General features: G+C 31.1%; 1 protein-coding gene across 2 annotated transcripts; it reads right to left on the bottom strand.

Annotated features, from left to right (window-relative positions):
* Positions 1 to 5,406: 5,406 nt before the first annotated feature.
* On the bottom strand, positions 5,407 to 24,627 carry Sf3b1 (splicing factor 3b subunit 1). Of its 2 annotated transcripts, XM_074115047.1 has the most exons (23): positions 24,503 to 24,627; positions 23,970 to 24,145; positions 23,782 to 23,871; positions 23,168 to 23,294; positions 19,338 to 19,417; positions 18,156 to 18,311; positions 17,826 to 18,030; positions 17,669 to 17,739; positions 17,409 to 17,583; positions 17,172 to 17,312; positions 15,908 to 16,089; positions 15,501 to 15,782; positions 15,140 to 15,410; positions 14,506 to 14,738; positions 13,307 to 13,453; positions 10,988 to 11,113; positions 10,669 to 10,890; positions 10,050 to 10,232; positions 9,745 to 9,933; positions 9,486 to 9,661; positions 8,025 to 8,297; positions 6,794 to 7,010; positions 5,407 to 5,750 (listed from the first exon to the last, which is right to left on the bottom strand). In XM_074115047.1, the coding sequence occupies exons 1-23, from the start codon at positions 24,528 to 24,530 to the stop codon at positions 5,592 to 5,594; spliced, it is 3,909 nt and encodes a 1,302-aa protein (XP_073971148.1). In that variant the 5' UTR covers positions 24,531 to 24,627; the 3' UTR covers positions 5,407 to 5,591. The 2 variants fall into 2 exon arrangements, with proteins under 2 accessions (XP_073971148.1, XP_073971149.1); XM_074115048.1 differs by lacking the exons at positions 23,168 to 23,294; positions 23,782 to 23,871; positions 23,970 to 24,145; positions 24,503 to 24,627 and adding an exon at positions 20,377 to 20,638.
* Between the last annotated feature and the right edge of the window lie 571 nt (positions 24,628 to 25,198).

Raw genomic sequence — 25,198 nt, 5'->3', positions numbered from 1 at the left:
TTCATAATTCATTAAAAAATTTAAACTACTTTTAAGACAAACATAATGGAAACCATAGAACAAGGTAAATCCACTATGAGACGTTGATAAATAGGTTTTAATGTATATAGTATAATGAATACACCCTCACACCTGTATCCCGCCGGTGTCTGAGTGAGTGTGGGAGGTTACTTTTCGGTTACTTACCAGATATCATATGGTATTATTATTAGTGAACTGTAAAAAAAAAAATTGTACAAAAAAATGTGAAATAAAATTAATGAAACCTAATACAAATTTAAGGCTTGTAAAGATAAACCCCCTTTTTTTTAAATAATTTTTAAATGGGCACGTTTTTTGTAAGCAGAAAACACTAAATTAAACAAAGTTCATTCGTACAGGGAAATATTGCAAAAATTAAAAGAATTTATAAAATTAAACATTGATAAAAAGTTTCTAAGTTTTATTATAACATGCTTAACATTAAACAACAAGCAACAAGGTGGAATACTAGAGTTTTTTATTTTATTTTTTTCCTATATTGTTTTCGTGAATTTTGCCTATGTGTTTGGTACGGAATGACCTTAAATAGTGGGTCTAAGTTATAGGTTAAGCAAACAGGGGGTGATTAAGATTTTTTTTTCTAATTGACCCCTCCTTTAAAAATATCCTTAGTCACAGATCTCAATTTTTTTTTCAATAGAATAAAACAGTATTAGAATGCTAACGCGATACCAATTAGTATATTTAACCAGATATATCTTTAAATGCTACCCCGTCCTTCATCATCAGAGTTTGGTAATTCAATTAGGATTAATAAAAATTACCAAGTTCTTTTAAACCGATTAATATATAGCACTGTAAAACATTGTGACATTGGTAAATGTCAAAAAAAAGGGGGAAAAACAACGAAAAATTGTTAAAAACCTCAAAAATAAAAAATAGTTCCATAAAATGCCATTAGAAAGCGGTAAAAAGCAGAAAAAGTTAATACTAATTAAAGTAATTAGTTTTAAAAATGGCCACCAGGTAACAGCACTTACTGGACTGGTCAACATATATTTAGGAATTGTAGTTTACATATTAGCCACCAGGTAGCACTAAAACTTTGTAAATACAAGTGTCAAGATTTGTCTTCAGTACGACTTGAGTGTTGCAGGGGAGAGTAACGCTCTGTCGCTTGTTACTTGAAACATATCTACTCTAGTCTCACATCAATTATGAAAGAAGTAAGATAACAAATATCTGTCTAGTCGAAAACCACCATCATTAACATACATGAAAGTTCTATAAAAATTATTAAATAAAATATTGGAATGATCAAATATGAAATCGATACGAAGACATAATCTGTCTGTCTGGTCAAAATAAGAATTATTCTAAAAAATATTAAAGTCATTATCATAAACATCCATGAAAGTTCTTCTATAAAAACGAATTCATCAAATATAAACAGGATTTAAGTTTGACCGACATTATAATGGGTAGAGAAGTGTTTGCCCCACCCGCCCCTCCCTGCAAAATCACCTACCTATATAGTCTGGCAGTACTATTGCATACTCGACAAGCAAGATGCATTTTATGCATTTTTCTCAGCATAAAACCATTTATTTTAGCTTACTTCCGGTATCATTAATTAACACACAACTAATGCCATCTAACTGTAATGTTGCCTAATTAAAAAAAGCTCGAGCTACATAATAATTAATAAAAACAATCGCGTTAATAAAATAATTAGCTTTAATTCATGCTGTCACTTCTAGGCACCAGAACAATCACTATTTTAACAAAGATTCTTTTTCTAACTTTGGAGGCCTTTTTTAACTTTTTTTTTTATGTCTTCTTTTTTCTTTTTTCGTATTTTGTTCATTATTTTCAATTTCTTATTATTATTTAAGAGATTAAAAGGAACAATAAGTACAATACTATTAACTAGTTTTTTTATTATTTAAAAATAATTTATAAACTTTTTTTTTACAATAAATTTAATAAAATGTTTACAGAATTTGGGAAAATTTCAATCGACTGGTGACTCACAAGAATTATATAGGACCTCCATTCACTTACATTTAACCATGTTGGTGACTCTGAAGACTTAAATAGGTCCTTCTTTTACTTGTATAACTACCAAATTAGAAAGGAGGCAACTAGCAAACATACTTTACAAGAAATTTATCGTATTAACCATTAAAAAAAATCTAAGGCCCTGGATCGAGAAGCGAACCCAGTACCACAATACATCTTATAATCAATATAAATGAATGTATTTTAATAAAGCTACAATATTGACATGTACTTTTAATTTAAATAAATGCTTTTAAGAATTTAAACCTTGTTTTATAATTTCAACTGTTACCTTATTTGTCTATAAAATATAACTTTTATTTAGTTTAAGTATATCCGTATATATAAGCAATTTAATATTTAAACAAAATTAATCTTGCAAGAAAAAGTGGTTTAATTTGGCTAAATAATAGTTTTATTGTACTGAAAATGTTGCAGCCTACGAATGTACATACGTTAACGTTGAATGTTACAATCAAATTGATCACTTTTTTAAACTAAATTAAAACTACCAAGGTTAATTTTCAATTGGGTAATTTTGTCTAAATACAATATTACTTTCGAGTGGTAGAAAAAATAAAAATGAAATTTTTATTTGCTTTAATTGTGACCATTTTCCAATAAAATTGTAATTTTACTAGGAAACTTATTTTTAAAAACTAGTTAGATCGAATTTAGCACGATTAATTTCTAAAAAAGTAGGACATTTCTTATGAGCCACCAATATTTCAATCAAATTTTACGAAATTAAAACATTTATTATATCAGAAAAAAGGTTTTAATTTATGTTGTAATACTTAGAACTTAATAATGAATAAAAGTACCTGAAGTACAAAGGTAGAGTGGTAAGTAGATTTCCTTTTTATACTTAAGAAAAGACTAGATGAAAACCATCTATTATCGGCGAGCTGCTGGATGTAAAGAAGGGCCCACAGAGGTAATCATTTCCAGTTGAAAGCTGAGCATTACTGCAACTACAGAAGTGTTGGAGAGCACTGGATAAAGATTGAAAGCTCCTTACTGCAGTTTCTACCACTACACTCATTTCAATAGGATATTAAAGTATAATCAAACTTACTGTTCTTAGTTTTAGTACTTTAAAATACTTTTATCTAAATTTCTAGACGGCATTAACGAAGTTTGTACAAGATATTTCAGTATACTCAATTCATTAAAAAAATTTAAACTACCTTTAAGACAAAAATAATGGAAACCATAGAGCAAGGTAAATCCATCATCAGACGTTGACAAATAAGTTAAAATGTATACAGTATAATGACTACCTCAACACCTCCTGCCTTCCCACTAGTGTCTGAGTGAGGAGGTTACTTTTTGGTTATTTACCAGATATCATATGGTATTTGGGTATCTGAAATTGTTAGTAAACTGTAAAAATTTTTTTAAAAAAAATGCGAAATAAAATTAATGAATCCTAATACGAATTTAAGGCTTGTAAAGAAAACAATTTAAAAAAAAAATATTTTACATCAGGGGCGCGCTTTATTTAAGCAGAAAACATTGAATTAAAATAAGTTCATTTGTACAGGGAAATATTGCAAAATGAAAAGAAATTATTACATAGTTAAATATTGATAAGCATGTTATTCTCTTTGATTAATAAATAATTCGTAAATAGAACAATATTAAAAACTTTTAACACTAAACAACAAGCGACATGCTGGAATATTCATGCATTTCATTTTATATTTTCCTATTCTTTTTTAGTGAATTTTGCAAGTGTGATTGGTACAGAATGAGTTTAAACAGCGTGTCCGAGTTACATTTAAGTTTGGTCATTATACACTCGGCCAATAAGTCTGTGAACACCCAACTAAACTTTATTACTTTTATTATTATCTTAGTAGGAACTTCTTTTTTGTTCAAATGAAATATACTATTCGATATCAGACAAACCAGAGTTTTTTATTTTATATAAAATATTTTATTTTTTTTCAACAGGAATTTCATAATGAAACGAACAAAACAACACCACACACGAATGCAAAAAAAGTCTGTAAACACTATGAACATAATAAATTATTCTTACACATTGTACGTGTATTATAAATTTTAAAAACTTGTAGTAATTTTGCAGTAGTCAATTTCATCCCATTCTTCTAAAATAGCGTTTCTTAATTGTTCACGGTTTCTTATTTCTCTTTTATTTATTTGGCGACTGATTTCATCCCACAAATGTTCGATTTGGTTAAGTTCTATAGATTGTGGAGGGTGTTTTAAACTTATAGGTTTCCGACTTTCACTACACTTGATGACTGTGTGAAGGAGGTTACATACGTGGTTACAACATATCACATGGTGTATTTGTGCAAATTTAAAATAATAATGAACAGCGAAATATTTTTTGAAAAATAGTGAAATAAATTTAATGGAACCTAGAATGTATTGAAGTCACGTTTATTTTAGTAATATAGCTAACGTTATAGAATTGTATTTTTTGTAAGGGGGGGGGCGCTTTATGTAAGCAGAAAGTAGTACTAATTTATACCAAGTTCTTTTATCGTTGAAAATATTGTAAAATTAATAGAAGTGTATAAATATTGATACAATGTGATTGCTTAATAAATAATTGGAAAACAAAATCTAGAAATAACTATAAATAACATACTGAAATATTGACGCTTTTTAATTTTTTGTATGGTAGTGTTTTGGTAAAGTTTGCTGAGATCGTCTGTTTGGTACGGTATGACATTAAACAGCGTGCATGAGTTATAGTTAATTAATTTTTTTTTTTGAAGGGCTTTGAGTTTGCACATTTCTATTCTTTCTGACATTTTTTTTTAGCCCATTTTTTGTTTACACCATCCGTTTAATATTAAAATTAGGTTCCATTTAACTTTGCACAGTAAAGGGCGGTGCTATTTTATGCCTTCATGGTATTAGTGGATTTTTAGTTGATATAAAAATTTGGAATTTGGAAGTAACAGAGGTCACTTTTTTTACTCACTAAACCTACTTGGGAACCCAACACAGATACATGTTTTTCACCTGGAATCCTTGTAACCTGTGTGCTAATTATGCCTACATCATAAGAGTCCACCCTTGCAGTTTCTAAATGAAGCTAATAGCACTCATCTCTCTTTGATGATTCGCTTAATTGGCTGAGAAAAACGTGGAAAGTTGTCAGTCAGACTCTGTATAGGAAATTAAAAATGTCTAACACAAAATATATAAATCTCGCGTTTTGTTTTTTTTTTTAAATAAATCTAGAATTAGACATTAAACAAAGCAGATTGTGTACTGAAATTTATTCTTTAAAGAAAAAAACGTGACATGTCTAGAATTTCTCATCTATTCTACATCTATTAATATTGGGAATAATGTAAGATCCGCTATAAAAAAAAGTCAAATAATCGGTTATTTATTTCACATCATCTAAAAAAAAAGAAGCAACATCTACTACAAAAAGTAAATTCTTGCAGAAAAGATTTTTGTTTGAATTACTTTTTACAAAACAAACATTGTCTTAAACAATAAATTACAGGAAACCAATTAAATAATCTTTTTTAATATATATATATATATATAATTTATAATATATAATCTAATTCATATCTTATATATTGATTTTTCGGATCATTATGTATCCTTGGGTAACCAGCCACTAATGTATCCTGCCCCCCTATGTACAACGAGTTATAAATTTTCCAATATACATCTCTTACTTTTCTCGCCGGATGAAACAGCCCCTAAAAATAAGAGAGTACAATGTAAAGTTAATTCTTGCATAGCGTGAGTAATTATCGCTCAGAACGTTAATTGTAAAGGTAGGTATTAGAGTAAATACTCTTTTACGTCATTAGTTTTTAAGCTGAAAGGATACTCAGAAAAGTCTATCAAAAATGATTGAGTATAATCGACTTCACTGGTGCTATATTTGAGTTATTTTTCTGCATCCAAAATATTCAGCTTTGTCATATAGTTTGTAGGTATGTGAGTGAAAATACTAATCCTCGTCCGAGGGTTGTTATTTTCCACAGCGGTCATTCAGTTATTCCAGTCTTTTTCTATTATCCCGACGGACAAAGAAAATTAGGCCCACTGATCTTCGGGTTCTAAAAAATAACCTGGGCCTCTTTTCACCGTGAGGGATCTAGTCTACTAAATTCAAACAAAATAAGTTCTGTAGTTCCAGGGAATTTGTATTTTTGTTTTGATCTCGATCTTCCAGGCTAGTAAATTCATTTGGTGCTGTCTATGGAGGAGAACAGCAGGGAGATTAGGTGATGAGAGAACCTGTTTGGATAATCTGGGTACTCTCTAGCTCTGGCCAGCTATTCAGTGTGTGTGGGAGATTTAGAAGATTCAATATCCCTTCCTCAGGGGAGAAATTTTAGAAAGCTTCTGGGAGAGCCTGGAACAGAATGAAATGAGAAAACGCAGAACGAGATAGCAACTGCGGGAACATCTTTACTATTTTTTGTGGTTTGGAGATAGCAGTTGCCGTCACGAAACAATTTTATAATAGGGATATTAAGGACTGGAAGACGAAATGTTTGGAGAAACGTTGGAAAGACACATGGGCGCCTTCAGGCTTAGTTTATAAAAAAAAAAGGAGGTTAGATAAAAATTCCTTTTCCCTAAATAAGGATGCAACCGAGTATTTTGGTAGTTGTGCAGACTACTAGAAACGTTGGAAGGTTTCACCTTCAGCTTATTATCTTAATGTCCCAAACCTATTAACATAAAATAATTTTTATGTATTTATTAAAGTTTAATTATGTTTATTTACCTGCAATGCATACTGTAAGATTTTAATAGGTCCAAGAGCAACTCTAAGACCTTCCACCGAATCCATGAAAGCTTGTACAAGATGTGGCGATGTTTCAAATATATTAGGCCAGACATGATTTAATAGATGCACTAAAGCATCTTCACACCCAAAACCATAAACGCCTAACGCCATATGTTTAATAGCTGCACATGCAGTCTGCCTATGGACTAAATCTCTGCAAAATAAATAAATTAATTAATTAAAACAAAAACAGTTGTGAATGCTCACACACTTTTTATAAGGGCATTTGACATGTTCATTCTCCTCGCGCTTAAACATTTTAATTTTAAAATTAATACATAAAAGATGCTAATGAAGAAAGATTTAAATTAAAAATAAATTTACTTTTTGGGAAGTTCAATCATAACGGAAAGCTTTGATTATTTGTAATACAAAAACTAAAAAGAAATCTTATAAGGGATTCCCGTTGGTGAAGCTCTTATCTCCAAATTTGGATTTTTTAGCTACATATTTCTTAGTAATATACTCGTATTAAATGATAATACTAAACCATTCAGTACTTTTAGAGGGAATATTACCCCGAATCCCTCTTCTGAACTGTCATAAAATGAATTTCCTAGTAAAAGGTACGAGTTAAAAGTTAGAATGTTATTACGATAACTTAAAGTAACCAGCTTATAAAGTGGTTTACGAGAAAAGTGCGAAAAACTAAAAAAATGTTTCGAACTTCTAATATATTATACTATACTAATTTGATACCATTAAGCATACGCTTAATCACATGGCAAATAAAGGATATGAGAATTGGATTTATTAGTTAAGAGAAATAAATGTAATACGTGCAGATAAGTTTATAATCAACAATCTAAAACTTATTTTCTAGTTATAATCTGCATGTAAAACTATTAACTCATTTAATTTTGATAAAATGAGACCACATGTGAATAAGAAAATTGTAAAAATTGTTGAGAACATTTTAAAAAAAAAGTGAAAAATCTATTCAGACTACTTACTGATCTAGTTTTTCAAAAACCTAGTTACGTATACGGACGTTTTGATGGCACTTGAACGAAATAGCAAATTTTAACTTTATCACGATTTTCCGTTTTCAAGTTTTGATTATACGAACTTGTATTTCTGAGGAAAATTGAAAAATCTGCAGGTCTGCTGTATTTTTTTTGTTACGAGAGAAAATAGAATGTAATACATAGACAGAAATATCACTTACCTATCCATAAGGGCATCCTCTAATAGCGGTGTAACAGCATAGATATAATCTTTGCCCATTTCTCCTATATATTCAAATAGAAATGATAAAGACTTGAGCACACCATTTTGTACATTTAACTCAGGCACACGATATTCATTCATCAAGGCTGGTAGGACGGTAAATGGTGAACATGTTTCGGCCACAATTGCAATAGCTACTGTTGTGCAGACTCTGTTTTGTCTTTCCTGCACTTTTAGATTGTTCAACAAGGTGGCCAGTACATCGTGTGGACTGAAATTTAAGCAAACAACGACTTTTGATTTTTATTAACTGTAAAATATATTACTATATTTACAATTAAATTTCAAAGTCTAAAATTATTAGCAATATTTATTAAAATTCCTAATTTAATGAAATAGATAATGAATAAAATTAAATCGAAATTTCTGACTGAGGTGTCCAAATTTTATTTAAAGAGAATTGAAAGTTCGCGTAAAACTTCTTCTTTTTTTTTTTTATAAGTGTCCAGATCTATGGTGTCTCCCATGGATATCTGGGAAGTCCATGTACCCACAACATCCCCAGATAATGAAACCAGTCTCCGTACCAAATTCTCTAAGAAAATTTTAGGAAGAACCAGGATGAGAACCGGGTCAATAACCACTCACTAATATGAACGCACCTTTTTCCTCCTATGTTTTCCACAGATAATCTGAAGAAGAATCCCTTAAATTTAAAGAAATCCTTAGTGGATTCTAGAGCTTATCCAACTTTTGGTTCCCAGACTTCAAGATGTCTCAGGAAGACCGGAAAGCCGATAGTTTTAAGGATTATTACCTTTCAAACAATTTCCTCTACAATTGCAAGTACCAAAAATGTTTCGAGAAAAATCTTTATCAACAGTAAATCCTTATTGAACGTCTTTTCGAATTATGTATCCATTGGTAACCTATACGTAATATAAAAATTAAAAATGAAAGTAGAGTTAAATCATGTACAAAACTAATCCCAGTCTATGAACACTCAATACAATATTCTCCTACACTTGCGCAACTTAATTGTATATATCAACCCAAATTAGGGTTTAGCAAACTTACAGGCAAATTCTAGCACACTCTAATCCATGCTATATTCTACAATCCGAGACGAAAGAAGGATGATTCAGAAATGACTTGAGTCAAGAAAGCAGCCTCAGAAGCACTACCAGAGGAGCCTTCTCTGTCTAGCGTGTGATCATTCCCAGAAAGCCTGCGTTATGTCAGGTGTTGCTGGAGAGGATATACCCTCTTTTAGGAAGGAAGGAATGTTAATGGGATATCCCATTCCCTAACTCCCCTTTCTTCTTGGAACTTCCTAAGAAGCCTCGTGACCCGGATATTATCAGCAAGTGGCAAGCAAGCCCCAGGGAAATTATTATTATAACGATATAAGCCCTTTTATTATAAAATACGATATAAATTACTTTTTATTCCAACTTACCCAATGGCTTTGGCAATATATCCGAAAGTATTTACAGTAGCTCTTCTAATAGCTTTTTTGTGCGCTTTCAGTAATTCCAACAGTTCAAAACAGATTCTCATCCATTCACGAGCGGAAACATACTCCGGACCTCTGTCGGCAATTCTTCCTACAAGATCTATACAATTTTCTTGTACCTATTTTTTTTTGCAAAAAGATAGAAAACCATTAATTTAATCATCTACTTGTCGCAAAATATTTAATTATATTGAATATTTACCTTTTCATGCCGATTTTTCAATATCGGCGTTAGTCGCGGCAGAAGATCCTTAATGGGTGGTGTCATCTTTGTCATACCTATAACATTAACTATGGCCTTTAGTGCACCCAAAATACTTCCCAAAACTTCTGGATATTCTTCGCCAAGATATTCGTACAGTACTACGCCTAAATGTCCCATTAGTTTTTCCTGCACATTTAAATCTATGTCAATGTGTAAAACAAAAACTTTTAACCACAATTTTCAGAAAAGAATTTGTAATGCATAATTGAAACAGGTTTACAGTTCAGAAAAGAAACACTAACCTCTTGACATGTTTTCATTACTACGGCAATACGTGAGATCAGATCGGCAGCCTGTTGTCGTACTTTTGCGGATTTATTATTTAACCGCCACAATATAGTACCACAAATCTGAGGAAGATATGGTTTTACTCTCTTCCCAAGTTGATTGACTATTGTTCCGAAACCATTCAACATCACTACGTCCTACAAATAAAAAATGATGTTAAATTTGTCGATTACTTGAAGTAAGATAGTCAAGATGTAATGAGGTTAGAAGAATTAGGTGAAGTTCGTATGACAGGAGGATGAACAAAAAGAAAACTTTCCGTCAAGTAGGAGAAAGGTGATCAAAGCGATTTTAGGACTGTAAGTTGGTCCTTAGATGATATATGGTAGAAAAAAGCAATTTCAATCAGTCTTTTAGATTCCAGACGAACCCAGCGAAGGTTTGTCTTGTTTCATAGATTTTATTACCGCAGAATACCCGAATTGTTACTTGAACATTTGTTACTTAAATCTTAGAAGGTAGGGTTTTAATAATGTGGAGATAACACTAAAGACATGCAATGAATCTTTTGGGTCGACTCTTCCACTAATATTTTTAGATTTAACAGAAATATTTCACTGATATATACTTTACCTCTGTAGTTTGTTCTTGGAATGCATACAGGATACCGTCAATCAATTGTTCTTCCAATCTGCTGTCAATATCAGCCGCACCCAGATTACCCATCGTTTTTTCAATACTTTCCATCACCATCTTTCTATATTGTTCATTTTCATCTTTCAAATCATCCACAACTCGATTAATGATCTCACTAGCACCAACTTTATTCGCTATTTCAACTGTAGTGTCCACCAACTAGAAAACAAAAATTATAATTAATATAAAAATAGCAAAATAAGAATGTTGTTTAGCAATAAATCATAGAATTTTACTTCCTTCTAGAGCATCTTACCTGTCGATAATTCCTTCGGTCGAGCGCCATCCGGTGGTTCCAGAAATGCTTAAAGAAATGTGGCAAAATTTCATCTTTGATATATTGAGCTTCTACACCATCTGTGCCGCAACATTGTTTTACTACCTACAGAAAGAAAGAAAAAATCTGTTTAAGCGAGTTTGGAAGAAAATATAACAAAATTTTTAGTTTTGTATGGACATGATTAGTATTTTTTTCTAAATTAATATTCTAAGGTCTTCTATAAATGCTTAATGTCATTGTTCCCACCATCTTTTTTTAAAAAAAATTACAGATCATTTGATGATGACCCAGTCTATCCAAAGAACTGGTTGAGGAAGTAATGAATAAGACAATCTATTCAAAGAAATCAAACTCTTTGTAGCTTACTTAGAATCGGTAGGAATATTTTAAAATCTCGGCGAAATCCAACACTTATTTTTTATCTTATATTTTATCCATCATAGCCACGCATGTTTATTGTATCCCTGAGCTGTTTCGGACTTTCGTCCAATAATCAGTTTTGTTTAGAGAATTCGGCTTTACTTACATTACCTTCTCGCAGTACACTTGGTGACTGAGTAGGTTACATGGTTTAACATATGTGGGTTATTCAAAATGTTAATGAATCATAAAACATTTTGTAACAATAATGAAATAAAAATTATTGAAGCACAGTACTTGATTAATATTTTTGTAAATTAGTAATTTAGTATATTTTTAATTTTTTAGAATTAGAAAAGTTGTTGTATTTTACATGGGGGGAGTGCGCCAATTTAAGCCGAAAACATAGATCTATATTTATTTCATTTGTAATGGGAAATGCTGGTGATTGATGAATATTGCTTGATGATCTAATAATTTAACAAATGCGTAGAATAGAATAGATTAAATTAGGGCGGCCTCAAGGCCAACACCACTGCGACCCCTTTGGATCTATTATGGCTCCCCGACTTTAGAGCTCGCCCTCCAGACCCGTCCGCACACACACTTCAAAATCCCAAAACAGATCCTAAATGACCAGGTACCCAAACCAGAAAGACCTTATTTTGGTCACTAATTTCCTTCAGGGCACCCTGACAGTCCCAAACCAGCCTTGAGTTGACCTGGTAGGTAAGAACTAATAGCTCGTAGAGCAGCCTGAACTATCCGAGAAAATTACGACCTTAGAATTAATAATTCCTCGCCCCTTAACAAATGCGTAAATAAGTAAAATCTTAAAAATGAAACTTTAAAACAGTAAAATAAAATCAATACAAGCCTTATTTTGTTTTGTTTTTGTGAGTGCTTGAGGTTTCCTCAACTATGTCTGTGATAGGTACGAAATGATGAAGAGTGGATCAGAGTTACAAGTTAATTTGGTCTTCATAACGTTTTAGTGAAAACATTCATTAAATTTTCAAGTTTTTTTTTGTTTTTTAATTTACAATCCGCACCAATTAATTTAAAAATAGTGGAGAGATCCGCAAAGCTAATTAATGACTTATGATTTTCTTAAATCAGTTACAAAGAACAGCATGCTTTTTACTTTTTTTTAGATCTGCCCGGTTTATAATTTTTTCTTTTACCTTTAAGATTTGAGTAAAGAAATCGAGATACAGTTAGGGAATCCCTTTTGCTCATAATACATTGTAAGAAGCTTTTAAACGAGGAAGGCTTATAATTTTTTTTTTACACGATTAGGATTAAACAAATTCCTGAAGATGAATGAGCATTGGAAACTAAGCAGAATTAATGAAAATGAAAAAGCTGCGGTAACCGGGGTTACTTTGGCCCACTTTTGTAAGATTTTTCTTAAACTTTGGCCAGTTAGAAAAAAAAGCCAACTAATGCCAATTTAATGGACCTGGTTTTCAAATGTAAAAAGTTTTATTTTTTGAACTATAATTGTTTTTAGTAAAAACTGGTTGTGATTAATTTAACCCATTCGTTTTATGTAGCCCTACATAAAGTTGGTACTTAAACTCAGGTGTTTTTGAACAATGTTAATAAAATACTCAGCGATGCCCCTAAAACAAAACCCGCAAGTATCAAATTCCCATAAAGTTTTCCCCCTTTTTCATTTAAGAGAAAAATTTCAAGCTTATTTTATATTTTAAATGTAATATAAAATACTTTTTCTGGCATTGGGCTAAAGTAACCCCTTAAGTGCCAAGTTTAACCCATTTTGAAACTGAAGTAGAATTTCAGAATAAGCAATAGATGCCCGAAAATGTTATTGATTTTTTAAATCCATTTTATTTAGTCAAGAAAAAAAAAACAAAGTATTAAAACCCATAAGTAAAGGAATTGATTCTAGAATAATTTAAGAATTCTTACCTTCAGTACAATTTTTTTCATTTCTTCATCAGGAGACTGAAACTCTCTTATCAGAATCAACATTACTTCCCTTGTATAGTAGTTAGCATATTCGGCGTCCATAAGTGGAATAAGATAACCAATAGCTTTCAAAAATGCAGCCAAACCCTGATCAATGAAAATTGATATTAATTATACAATAGAAAAAAAAGAAATTGCGAGTAAAAATATAGATTAACCTCTTGGGAAAAGAAATGTAAACAGATGAACCCAAATTGGAAACTACAAATATGTTTCTAACTGAATTAAGTATAAAGGTACAAAATAATTATTAAATGGAGGCCTTTAAGAATAAATTTCAAGAAGTATACAGGGTGAACCAGTAAGTATTGTCCATACCATAGGCCTACTGTGTGTAGTACATCTAAAGTGGAGTTCAATGACGTATTTGCCAACTTCATATTTTCCTCTATTCTTAAGTGACGTCATTTTAATTTTTTTTTGTAAAATCATTACTTTTTTCCAATAGAAATGTTATTACTCAAGAAAGTTTTAGCCCGAATTCGATTCTGATGACAGGGTTAGAAATACAGATAAATTTTCTAAAAATTGTCTTTCTAACCGTGTCATCAGAATCGAATTCGGACAAAAACTTTCTGAGTAATAATTTTTATTGGAGAAAAGTAATGATTTTAGAAAAAAAAAGTGAGGTCACTTAAGAACCGAGGAAAATATAAAGTTGGCCAATACGTCATTGAACTCCACTTTAGATGTACTACACACAGTAGGCCTATGGACAATACTTACTGTTTCACCCTGTATATATGCATAAATCTAAGTGAAATAGTCATTCTCACTTATTGACAGAAATACGCTTTAGAAATACACTTCATCTTTTATAAGACAAGCCGAGTTTGGACTGTTTTAGATATTAAAGTATTTTTAATGAATTTAAATTAATTAATTTAATTAATTAATTTTCGGATAATTCGACGTTCCAGACATACCCACACTTAACAAAACGAACATACAATTTTTTAGTACCCTTCTACTCTTTCGAAATAAAGAAAACCTCTACTGCATCTAAGATATTTATACTTTAAGGATCTATATGTTTCATTTTCATAATCTACCAAAATATGTAGTTTTAACAACCAGTTTGTATCATTTACGAAACAAAATTTATCAAAAGATTTTAGAAATTAAAAAAAACAACTCACTTTTCCTCTGTGAGTCCTGATACCTTTCCACAAAGGTTTAAGTACAGAATCAAAACTTTCAATACCATATGGTGTGGCAGCTTCAGCAAGTGCGGCCATTGCAAGAGCAGTAATTGTTCGTACTTTTTGTTGTTCATCTACCAAGCCATGTTCAATAATTTCTACTAAACTTTTCAAATGTGGTAAAATTGCACAACCCATCAATATGGCTATCTGTTGTACTATTTTTATACCTGTGACAGATAAGAAGAAAATTATTTTCTGCAATCTTGGAAAACTTCTTTGAATAAGAATACTCAGCAAGGAGTCAAAATTAAGATATGCTAAAAAGTTCAGAACTGAAATCTTAGCGACGCATTTTACTAGCGTATCCGCCTGTGATCACCCAACTAGTACACCCTTATCTACTAACGTCTTCAGACTAAAAACTCGATAGTGACTATAGAACTACCTATTGCTGTAAGAAAAGTAAAAATTCTTTTTTCTTTTACCCTTAGGGAAGTTTGGCTATAACAGGTACAAGGAAAAAGGAATGTGCGAGGGAAATTATAAAGGGAAATATTCATTTTCACGAAAGTTCTATTGCAAAAAAGTAATAAGTATAGAAAATTAACTTACAAGTTTCCAAACTTACCAGTGTGTCTAGCTTGCCAAGACTTTTTACTCCTACACACGGCCTTCAAGAATGGTAACAAAGATGGAATGCCCAAAGCAGAAGCTACCACGGCAAATGCTCTTGCTGTAGTGTTACGTACGTATTCATCAATATTGTCAATATCCGGTCTCATGGTGGATATCATTGTGGCAAGACCGGCCGCTTTCGCCAAGTTGGAAATGATCTCACGACCTTCTACACGGGCATAATAGTCTTCATCAATCAGTAACGGTTCGATTACCACAAGAATCTATAAATCAAAATATATTAATAATCTTACAATGAAATTAATTCTTTTAAATAACTTACTTGTCCACCTACTTCTTTAAATAAGACCTACCTTATGGACATATGGTCGAACAAGATCGTCTAATTTATATAGAATTCTGTCTATAACTTTCACCAATAAATGTCTTTCCTGATCTTCTAAAGTTGGAGACATGAGCAACGGCAATATTTGATTAAAAAGTGGACCAGCACCAAACTCTCTGGCTTTATCAGTTATCTGCCTGAGAGCAGCCTTCCGCATGGGTGGTGTACCGTTCTTGATTTTCAACAGAAGTCGCATTATCTTCCTTTCTTTTTGTTCTTCAGGAGATAAAGAGTCCTCATCTACGTCCAACTTTATTGGTAATAAACAGAAGAAAGTTGTGTTTACAAAATAGTTTCAAATCATAATAGGAACACTTCTCTTTTTAGTTCAATCTACTAATACAAAAAAAAAGATAATTTTATATTAGTACTTACCAGCAACTTATCAAAATATTGAGCATCTTCTGCTTTGAGAAATGGGAGATTTCCTTTTGGCTGATTATCGACATATTTAGCACTTTTATCCTCTTGCTGAATGAAAAATCCCTGAGGAGTTCCAGCAATTGGTGTTGGAGTTGCGGTCAACTTTCTCGCTGGCGTTCTTATAGGTATATATCCTAAAATAGAATGCCAATGAATGAGTTAAAATAATCTGGTATGAAACACTTAAGGCTCACTCTAGCTCAATTCTCAAGGTTCTAACTCTATAATTTTTATTTTAATCTCGAATATTTCCTTAAATACTTAAATGTAACGCTTTTTATGGTAAACAAATATTTTTAAGGCAAAACTGATTAGTTAGGAAGTCACATAGTTAGGATGTTCGGAATAGAACTCCCTTAAATTAATTTTCTCGATTGTAATTTCACAAAATATCGATAATTTATGTATGTTTACATAAATGTATGTATGAAAACTATCACATACACACACACACACACACACAAAAAAAATGCCGTAAACTAAAACGAAAATCATCCAGTAAATTCGCTCTTTTGGACACTTTATTTTCTTCAAACTCACAATTTTAGAAACTCAATCCTCGTTTATATTATTTGAGTGATAAGAACAATTCATTTGAAAACATGTTCTGAATATTTCCGAAGAAATCGGTACAGAAAATACAGAATAGAATTATTTCCTGTTTTTAAGCTTACACTTTACAAGCAAGTTGTATGCGTTGCAAGTTACAGAGTGTTATTCAAAAAATAAAATAAAATATTAATAAGTGACAATAAAAGTAAAAATTAGGACTGGATTTAAAATTTTAATGGTGAAAATGAAAAGAAAAAAGAATAATTATGAGATAAAACAAAATTGGCAAAGAAACTGTGTACAATTTAAAATTGAAGTTTAGGGCTTTGCAGTAATTGTCAAGAAAAAATTGGTAACACATTTCGCCACACGATTCTAAAATATTCTTCAGAACTTTCTCCGAAGCCAATCTCTTAGAGATCAACTTATCAATTATTGATACGGACATCTAGTTCAAGTGGTTTTGTTCATTTTCAAAACCAAAAAAAATTATATAGTTCTGCAACGGTACAGAAAATATAACCCGATCGAAATATTGATTTTAATTGAACTAATGTCAAAACAGTATGGACATAAATGGAAGCACTTATTGATTTCATGAGAATACACTTCGCATTAAATATCCATCATTAAAAATACTTAAAATTAAACAAACCCAACTTACCTGCTGGAGGATTGAGAATCTTATATCCTGGAGGAAACATTGTCTCCAATTCCTCATCAGAAAGCGGTCTATTTCTTTCATCTATTTCTCGCTCCCATCGGTAAGCTTGCAGCTGTTCTGGTGTCATCGTCATTAAATGACCTGTAGAAAAGTGTAAGTTATTTAAACAAATAATGACATTAACTCTTCAAAAGAAGGAGGAAACCAAAAAAAAAAAAAAAACAGAAGTAAATTCACCTGGAGTAGGGGTAGCCATAGCCATGGCTTTATGTCCAGTTGGAGTAACCGATGGAGCCATAAGAGGTGTAGCAACGGCTGCTGGCGTTGAAGGGGTCATACCACCAGCAGGGGTAGCACTTGGAGTCTCATCCCAACGAGACCTTCGCTTACTCGCACTTGGAGTTGGTGTATCCTAAAAAAATGAAAAATACCTTTAAATTTAAGTTTAAGTTTCATTTAAAAAGCATAACATTTGAAACTAAGTAAAGATTTATTACCTGAATAAGATCAGCTCCTCCAGTACGGTCAGTGCGAGGAGTTTCAGCCCAACCACTGTGTCCAGGAGTTTCTAAGGAAAAAAAATGCATTGAAATATCTATTTAATCCACACTTGAAAAAAAAAAAAAGGTGCCTTGACTCTACAGAAAAACAAACCTCTTTCAGTTTTAGGTGTTTCGTCCCATCTATTTCTGCGGGATGTGCCTGTGGCTGGTGTTTCTCTACCTGGTGTAGCATGACCAGGTGTAGCGTGACCTGGTGTTGCATCCCACATCCTAGCTGAAGGTGTAGCCCCTGGTGTCTCACTACCTTTAGGATGACCAGGAGTTTCGTCCCAGCGAGCTGTTGCAGGTGTGGCTTGCTGAAATAAAAAAGCAAATGCTTTTTTTTCTAAATTTGTTTCTAAATAATCTAAATGTTCTTTCCAAATTAAACTCAATCTAAATTTACATTAATAACAACAATAATAATAATAAAGTTAGTTACATCATCTTTTTCCCATGTAGCATCTGCAGTTTTTTTCTTAGGTATAACTTCGGTATCTACAGTCTGATCCCAGCGACCCCGTTTTTTAGCTTTAACTTCCCCATTTGTTACTTTTAGTGTGCCCTCCTTAGCTTTTTCTGTCATTTTTTTACGTATCTGAAAATAAGAAATTCGTGATTACTTAATAAAAACTTTAAAAAAAAGAACAGTCATTATCAATATAAAAGCCTTTTGAGATAGAGTCATTTAAGCCAATTTACTTCAGAAGCGATCTGAATAAATGAACTTCAGGTTCCTACTTGCCTCAATATTAGCTATGTTCATTCTGGAAAAGTTTTTGCTGGGTTCTTTTCATTATATTTAAGCAGATTTTCATTGGTTATTTAGATTATGAAATACCTGAACTAATCTCTTGAAAAATATAAATTGATAAAAAATAAAAACACATACTATCTAAGATGGATAAAATTATAAATTGCGGAAATAACCATGAGTCCTACAATTGGTTTTTGAAAGTTTCAGAACAGTGAGTAAATTTCAAATCCTCGTAAGCAGAATGCCAGAAAAGGAATAGAACATTTTTGACAATAGGAAAACACACACACAATTGAATTATATTTCACACTTTTCGTTCTGAGTTTGTTTTGACAAGGTAGCAGAAAATTCATATTTCATGATTTCATTCATGTCACCGCCATCCACAAGGGTCCATTGCAACATCCCCCTGATTAGCCAGCGTTAACCAATGGCTCAGAACAAATACGCGAGCTCAATGCCAAGAACGAGTAAATTCATCCTGACACATTTTCGCAATAACAGTGAACATGGAAGAAACACTTCTTCCTGGGTCACGCAAATCTTGCAAATGACCAATATCGACCTAACCACAGGCTCACATGTTTTCTAAGCCAATTGTTCGCAGTCAGTAATACCACCTTTTACGAGTCATTCGGCCCTGGCTGAGCAAATCTACCATCAACTCTAACGAGACACTCTAATAAATGGTAGATTTGACGCTACAAGGCTTTCAAAATTCATCACGAACTCAAAACTTGAGTTCTAGTCAATGCTCTAGCTTAATCAACTTGCTTATATTCTCTATCAACGTCTGTGCTCATACTATAATGTAAACGAACTAAATGTCTCACTTCTTAAAGTTTTATTTAAAAAAAAAAATATTACCTCATTCTCTTCTCCTCTTAACATTTGTTCCTTCATAATTTCTGTGTACGTACGAGATCCAATATCCGGTGTCTTACCACCTACAACGCGCCAAGTAAAAAAAAACAAAAAAAAACAAAATAAGATTATAATAATGGAAAATATTTATGACTTAAAAAAAATAAATGAATAAAATTATATTATCTTAGGCTATAAATAATTTCTTTTCCTATTTTCAAGTCCTCAAATGTATCAAACGCACTTTCATGCATTTATATTTTAAATATAAAATAGTGTGGTTTTTGCAAAGGGGTTTTATTTTAATTTAATTAATAATAAAAATAGACATAATAAAAATAAATTAATTAATAAAATAAAAACTGGGCATTTCATATTGAGGACTTAGCCAATACATTATGCTTATTCAAATTTAAGATATGAAACTAGAAATATATTTAATACATTATAATAAATGCATATATATTTAATATATGCACAATAAAGTTTTGTAATCATATGTAGAAGTAAAAGTTAGCTAAACCACGAATAGTGCTTTGTGGCAGAGATATAATGCTTTGTAAAGTATCTTAGAATTTTTGAATTATGTAAGAAGTAAATATTTAAGAAATGATTTTCTTGTTGATCAAGTTTAAAAAAAAGGAACAAAACAGAAGAATTTTCATGGAAGATGAAACCTTGAGAAGAAAAGAAATCTTCATAAAACATTCTGGCAGTTGCTCAATGACTTTGATGTCGGGATTTCGATGCCGTCTCTTCATAGCAGTTCATTACTTTTTAGGACGATATATTTTAAATTGAATTTTGATAGTGTTGAAAATAAACTGACAGTGTTTAATGAAGGTGGATTTCAGATTAGTTTATAGTATTTAAGCCCTCCGAAAAATTGTATATAATAGTTTACAACTCTAATAAACTTTAATTCAGAATCTCATAATTTATCTGTATTATTAATTGATTTTGAAAAATAAGCTACCAAAACTTTTATTTTTCCTTGAAGATAAGCATAATGTATTGGAATTATTCTAATATAAATACGTACGTTTCGCCGGTACTGCTCAAAATTCTTCAACCACATTTTTAGCCAAACGCCAGCATTATTTTTCGAAAAAAACCTGCAAATAGTCTTGGGGCGATTAATAGATTTTTTGCCAACAAACACACTTCACACTCATTCGTAACTATTTTTGATTTTTTTTTTTGATGTAAAAAAAAAAATAAAAGAGATGTAAAAATCCCATATTTTGGTACTAATAGTTTTACCATTTTGACATTTGTAAATCTCCAAACTCCCAATTCGTGAACTGAAATGTAATAGAGAAACTCATTAGAGAATTTGAGTCCATGGCACAGATTTTTAATTTGTTTTTGATTTTTGTTTTTTTTTATTTTTATTTTTTTTTGGATACCAAATTCTTCTGATTCCTTCCTTAAAACACTAAATCAGGAATGAAATCAGTGTTCCTATTTTTCACTTTAAACATTTATTATATTTACTATTAATTATTTTTTTTATAAAAAGTACTTAAATAAAAAAGTACTCATCAAACTAGATTTTTTTTTTGTTTTTTTAATAAATAGAGAATTTGTTGGCCGATCCAGAAGAGAAGAACGAAAAATCATATACAGCTGTACGGTCATAATGATGCGAATTAATTTCTTCAGCACAAGCTTCCAACTAGGACATCCTCACAAAGAAAGAAAGAAAAAAACCGCTGATTAGTAAATGAAAGAAGATTTGAAAAAATAAACTATACACCCCCTAATTTATTTAAAAGAAAAATAAAATGATGAAATTAAAAATTCAAGATCCGCTTGCCCTTTATTTAAAAATAAAAACAAAAAAAAAACTAAATGGGGTTGTGCAGAAAAAAACCGCTTGTTGAGAGTAGTCAAACCATTCTGTCTTCCATTAAATATTATGGTAGCAATATATATTATTATGGTGAGATATTATTTTTTGATCTCGGTATTGAAATGCTTTAAACTTAGCACGTAGCAACATTATCTTGATTCTTTACACTTTTAAATAAATTTAGCCAATGCAATAATTGAAATTGACGAGAAAGTGGTATTAAATTAACGTTCTGCTAAAAAATTATAAATGGTGATGCAAGAGATATCTGTAAGGGGTACAAAAGGAAGATCAGGTTAGATCTTAATTAAAGGTTTTCCCTTCTGTTACATCCTTTCTCTATTATAATCTTCAACCTATTGAAATATTTAGGCAATAAATAAAAGGTTCTTCTACATGATTAAGACTCCAGCACTAGGCTCAACATCGTTTAGAAACTTGCCAAAGCTATTCGTGTTGAAATGTGTATCAACTTAGGGCAATCCAGATGGCGGTGACCAATTGACAATTCTCTGATTCTCACTTCTATTATGAACAGATATAACCGATTTTTTCAGAAATATCGTACATTAGTAACAAGTACTGTTTCTACAAAGTAATGCTCAATTTATTAATTCGAAATAAGGACAATCAGAAACTATCGAAACGATCACGCACTATGAGATAATTATCAGCTAGCTCATTTCCTTACTAATACTACTTGTTGTCTTTACTTAATCTTTTCTTTAATATAAAAGAATAGAATATCCTTTATAAAAACCGCAGTTGCTCTCTACTCACCTAAATTTAAATAACATTAACACAGCAATTGAACAAAATTTTACACTTGAAATCATATGAAAAAAAAAATGTTTAAATTGAGCATGCTCACATTTAAGAAAAGAAGCATTCCTTCGATACATCTTCAACGGAAGAGCAGACTATAATCCAAGGCGAACGAATTCAAGAAGAATCGTATTTCGAAAGATGGCCAACAATCGAACACACAGTGTTTAAAAAAAAAATACTGGAAACCCCGGTTTGATCACACGATTTCACAAAAAAATATAAAGTAAAAGAAAATTTAAAAAAAATTAAATGAGATTCATTCTTTTATAACTGACTGCATAATTATTGTTAAAAAATACTATAAGGTAAACAACACACTAAAAGGATAGCTAGAATACCAGAATCACGATCATGATGGGAGAAATAGTGCGGATTGTAAAAGCTATCCCGCATGCGCGCTATAAGGCGTCTCAAGTGGAATAAACAAAAAGTTTTCGTTTTTTAGTTTTTCACAAATTCACAATCTAGTTTTCGGTAGTTAATAATTCTTTTTTTTAGTTTGTGTTTCTAATTAATAAAACTACCCGTGGTTTGAAACTTTTCCTCAGGAAACGGTAATTTTAATGGAATTTTGGATGATCTGAACAATCAATCACTACTTATTTCCTTTTAAAAGAAAGAGCTAGTCAATCAAAACCCATTTATCATAATTTAGACATGAAAAATTCTATTTTCATTAGTGGATAAAGAAATTTCTAAGATAAATATCTGTGTTGATTTATGCTTGAATTCTGGTTTAAACTACGAAAAAAAAAAGAGAAAATATTCTGAAGATTAAGCAAAGTTAGTATTTCTAATGAATAAAAGGGCAGCGGTATCTTGTTACATTGATTTTAAATTTTAAAGTAATTCAACAAATAAATAACTGCCAAGTAATAATTATCAACAGGGTGAAATATTTTTACATTATTTCTGGGCAAGACAATCGAACTTTCACACACCGATTCAAACAAACTTTCAAGCAAAACATACCCCAAATAAAACACCAGCATAGGCTTAGAAATAAAGTCATATAAAAATAAAACTCTAGTATATTTATTTCTAAGCCCGTACTTGAAAAATTTAACATATAAGAATATGAAAGGTATATATATCATTGATAATATTTATGGTAAATGAAAAATAATAAGTTCTACAAGTAATGACCCACCTTCAGCAAAAGGATCTACTCTTTCCGGTGAAATTATCATCCGTCTCCTTTTTTGACGGTATTCATCCTCTTTTTCAGCCACAGTTGGTCTTCTTCTCTCAGCAAATGGATCGTAATCTTTTTCACTCTGACAAAGAAAAAAATAAATTATATCTTGATAACGTTTAGATGTTAATATTTGTTTCTTTAGGGCTTAGCGATCAAATTCTCTCTTTGCACAAAAAAAAAAAAAAAAAAAAAACCTCTTAGGGGAGCTTTTGAATTGTAAAGAAATTTGACTTTTAGCTACCTTCTTAACAATTTGCTATAGAGGGCTCTATGGGCACTAAAGGGCCATAAAAAATCTCTTTTCTTAAATAACGGTTTTTCCCAAAAAAACTAAAAGAAAAAGTGACACAAACTACTAAAAATTTCTTACTGTGGAACGCTGCAAACTCAAAATCGGGTAGACACACATTTTTGGACATCAAAAACCTCCTCAAAACGTCTAACTCGCAAACGATTTCAAATTTGCAAAAGATCGGCCTTGATTCCGAATGGGTTGTTTAGTTAGCGAAGATCAAGCGCACATGATTAAATGAATAATATTTAATGAAAAAAATAAACAAACATACCTGAGCCACATCATTAAGCAAGGCTGCCGGTGCCGTATAACCAGGTCTTTTATTTTGATTACTAAATGAAACTGGTTCGTATTCGTCATCCTGAAATTAGTAAAACATTAATAGTAGTACCATAATTTCTAAAAAAAAAAAATAATGTCTAGTAAATTAAATAAACAGAAATAAGAGTAAATACTTACATCAACTTCATCATTTGCAGCAATAGATGTTACATAGCCCTCGAATTTTCCTCCACCATAAATATCACGATCAAAAAATCCACTCTCGCCTAAACCTACCCCAGATTTATCACCCCCTTCTTCTGTCGTTACATTTCTTTTGCGAGACTGGATTTCACGTATTTGTGCTTCAATGTCTAAAAAAATACATTAAGATTTTGAATTTAAATTGAAAATATAGACGTTTAGTATATAACGTCTAACTACAATAACAACACACTAACAAGAAATCGATGAACAAAGTTAATAAAGTATGAAGCATATAAAATAATTGATTTGTAAATAAAGAAACTAACATGAAAGCAATGAATATAATATAATAATAAATAACTAAGATAAAACAATTTTGTAAGTAATCAAGAATAATGTACATGATAACATGGAAATTTCTAAAATATCGTGAGAAAAACACGAGCAATATTTTTGTTTAATTATTAATGAAATATGATTTCTATGTAGCATTCACTGTTAATAAGAATTAGTTTATTACTTACCTTCATGAGTCTTCGGTATGTTCGCCATTTTTCACCTAACAAATTACAACGGCAATTACTCCAAGCGCCCATTGACTACCAAACTACAGTGTAGTTTGCATCAGAATCATCACGGTTGCCATGATCTATAGCAACACATGTTTTAATTCATAACTTGCATTACTTTTCTAAATAGAATTTTACATTCTATAAGCTTAATAATATAAATTGCTAAACTTAAATTAAAGATTATAATATTACTGGTTTAAGATTTAGAAAAATGAAGGAAATGACATTCTAAAAAAGGTTTTTTTTTAATAAAAAAGGTTTAATTTTTGAATTGTGTTAACTATCTTCTTTCACTCGTACATATTTGTGAGTAATTAAATTTTCACACCCTCTAAGAGGTAGGTTCTACTTTTAATCTTAAGCCAAAATGAGCAGGATATGATCAAATATTTTTTTTTTTTTCATCAAGTGAATTAAGATAGAAAGAAAATTAGTGATGAACGTTATGCGATAAATAATACAATTTGAGAAAGACATTTACAGTTTGGTTGTTATCGTACTTCTAAGGAAGGTAATACTGAATCAAATCAAAGTAGTGTTATGTTAAAGAAATAGTTTGCATTATCTCTTTTAGCCCCGATCATGATTATTTAAAATTAAGATAATAAATGCAGGAATGTCGCGGTGTGCAAAATGAAGTCATCACTC

Source organism: Rhodnius prolixus, unplaced genomic scaffold (assembly GCF_049639745.1).
Source record: "Rhodnius prolixus isolate KJV_2025 unplaced genomic scaffold, Rpr scaffold_7, whole genome shotgun sequence".
In the NCBI taxonomy this organism is placed as follows: Eukaryota; Metazoa; Arthropoda; class Insecta; order Hemiptera; family Reduviidae; genus Rhodnius; species Rhodnius prolixus.
This window is presented reverse-complemented; position numbering and strand designations above follow the sequence as displayed.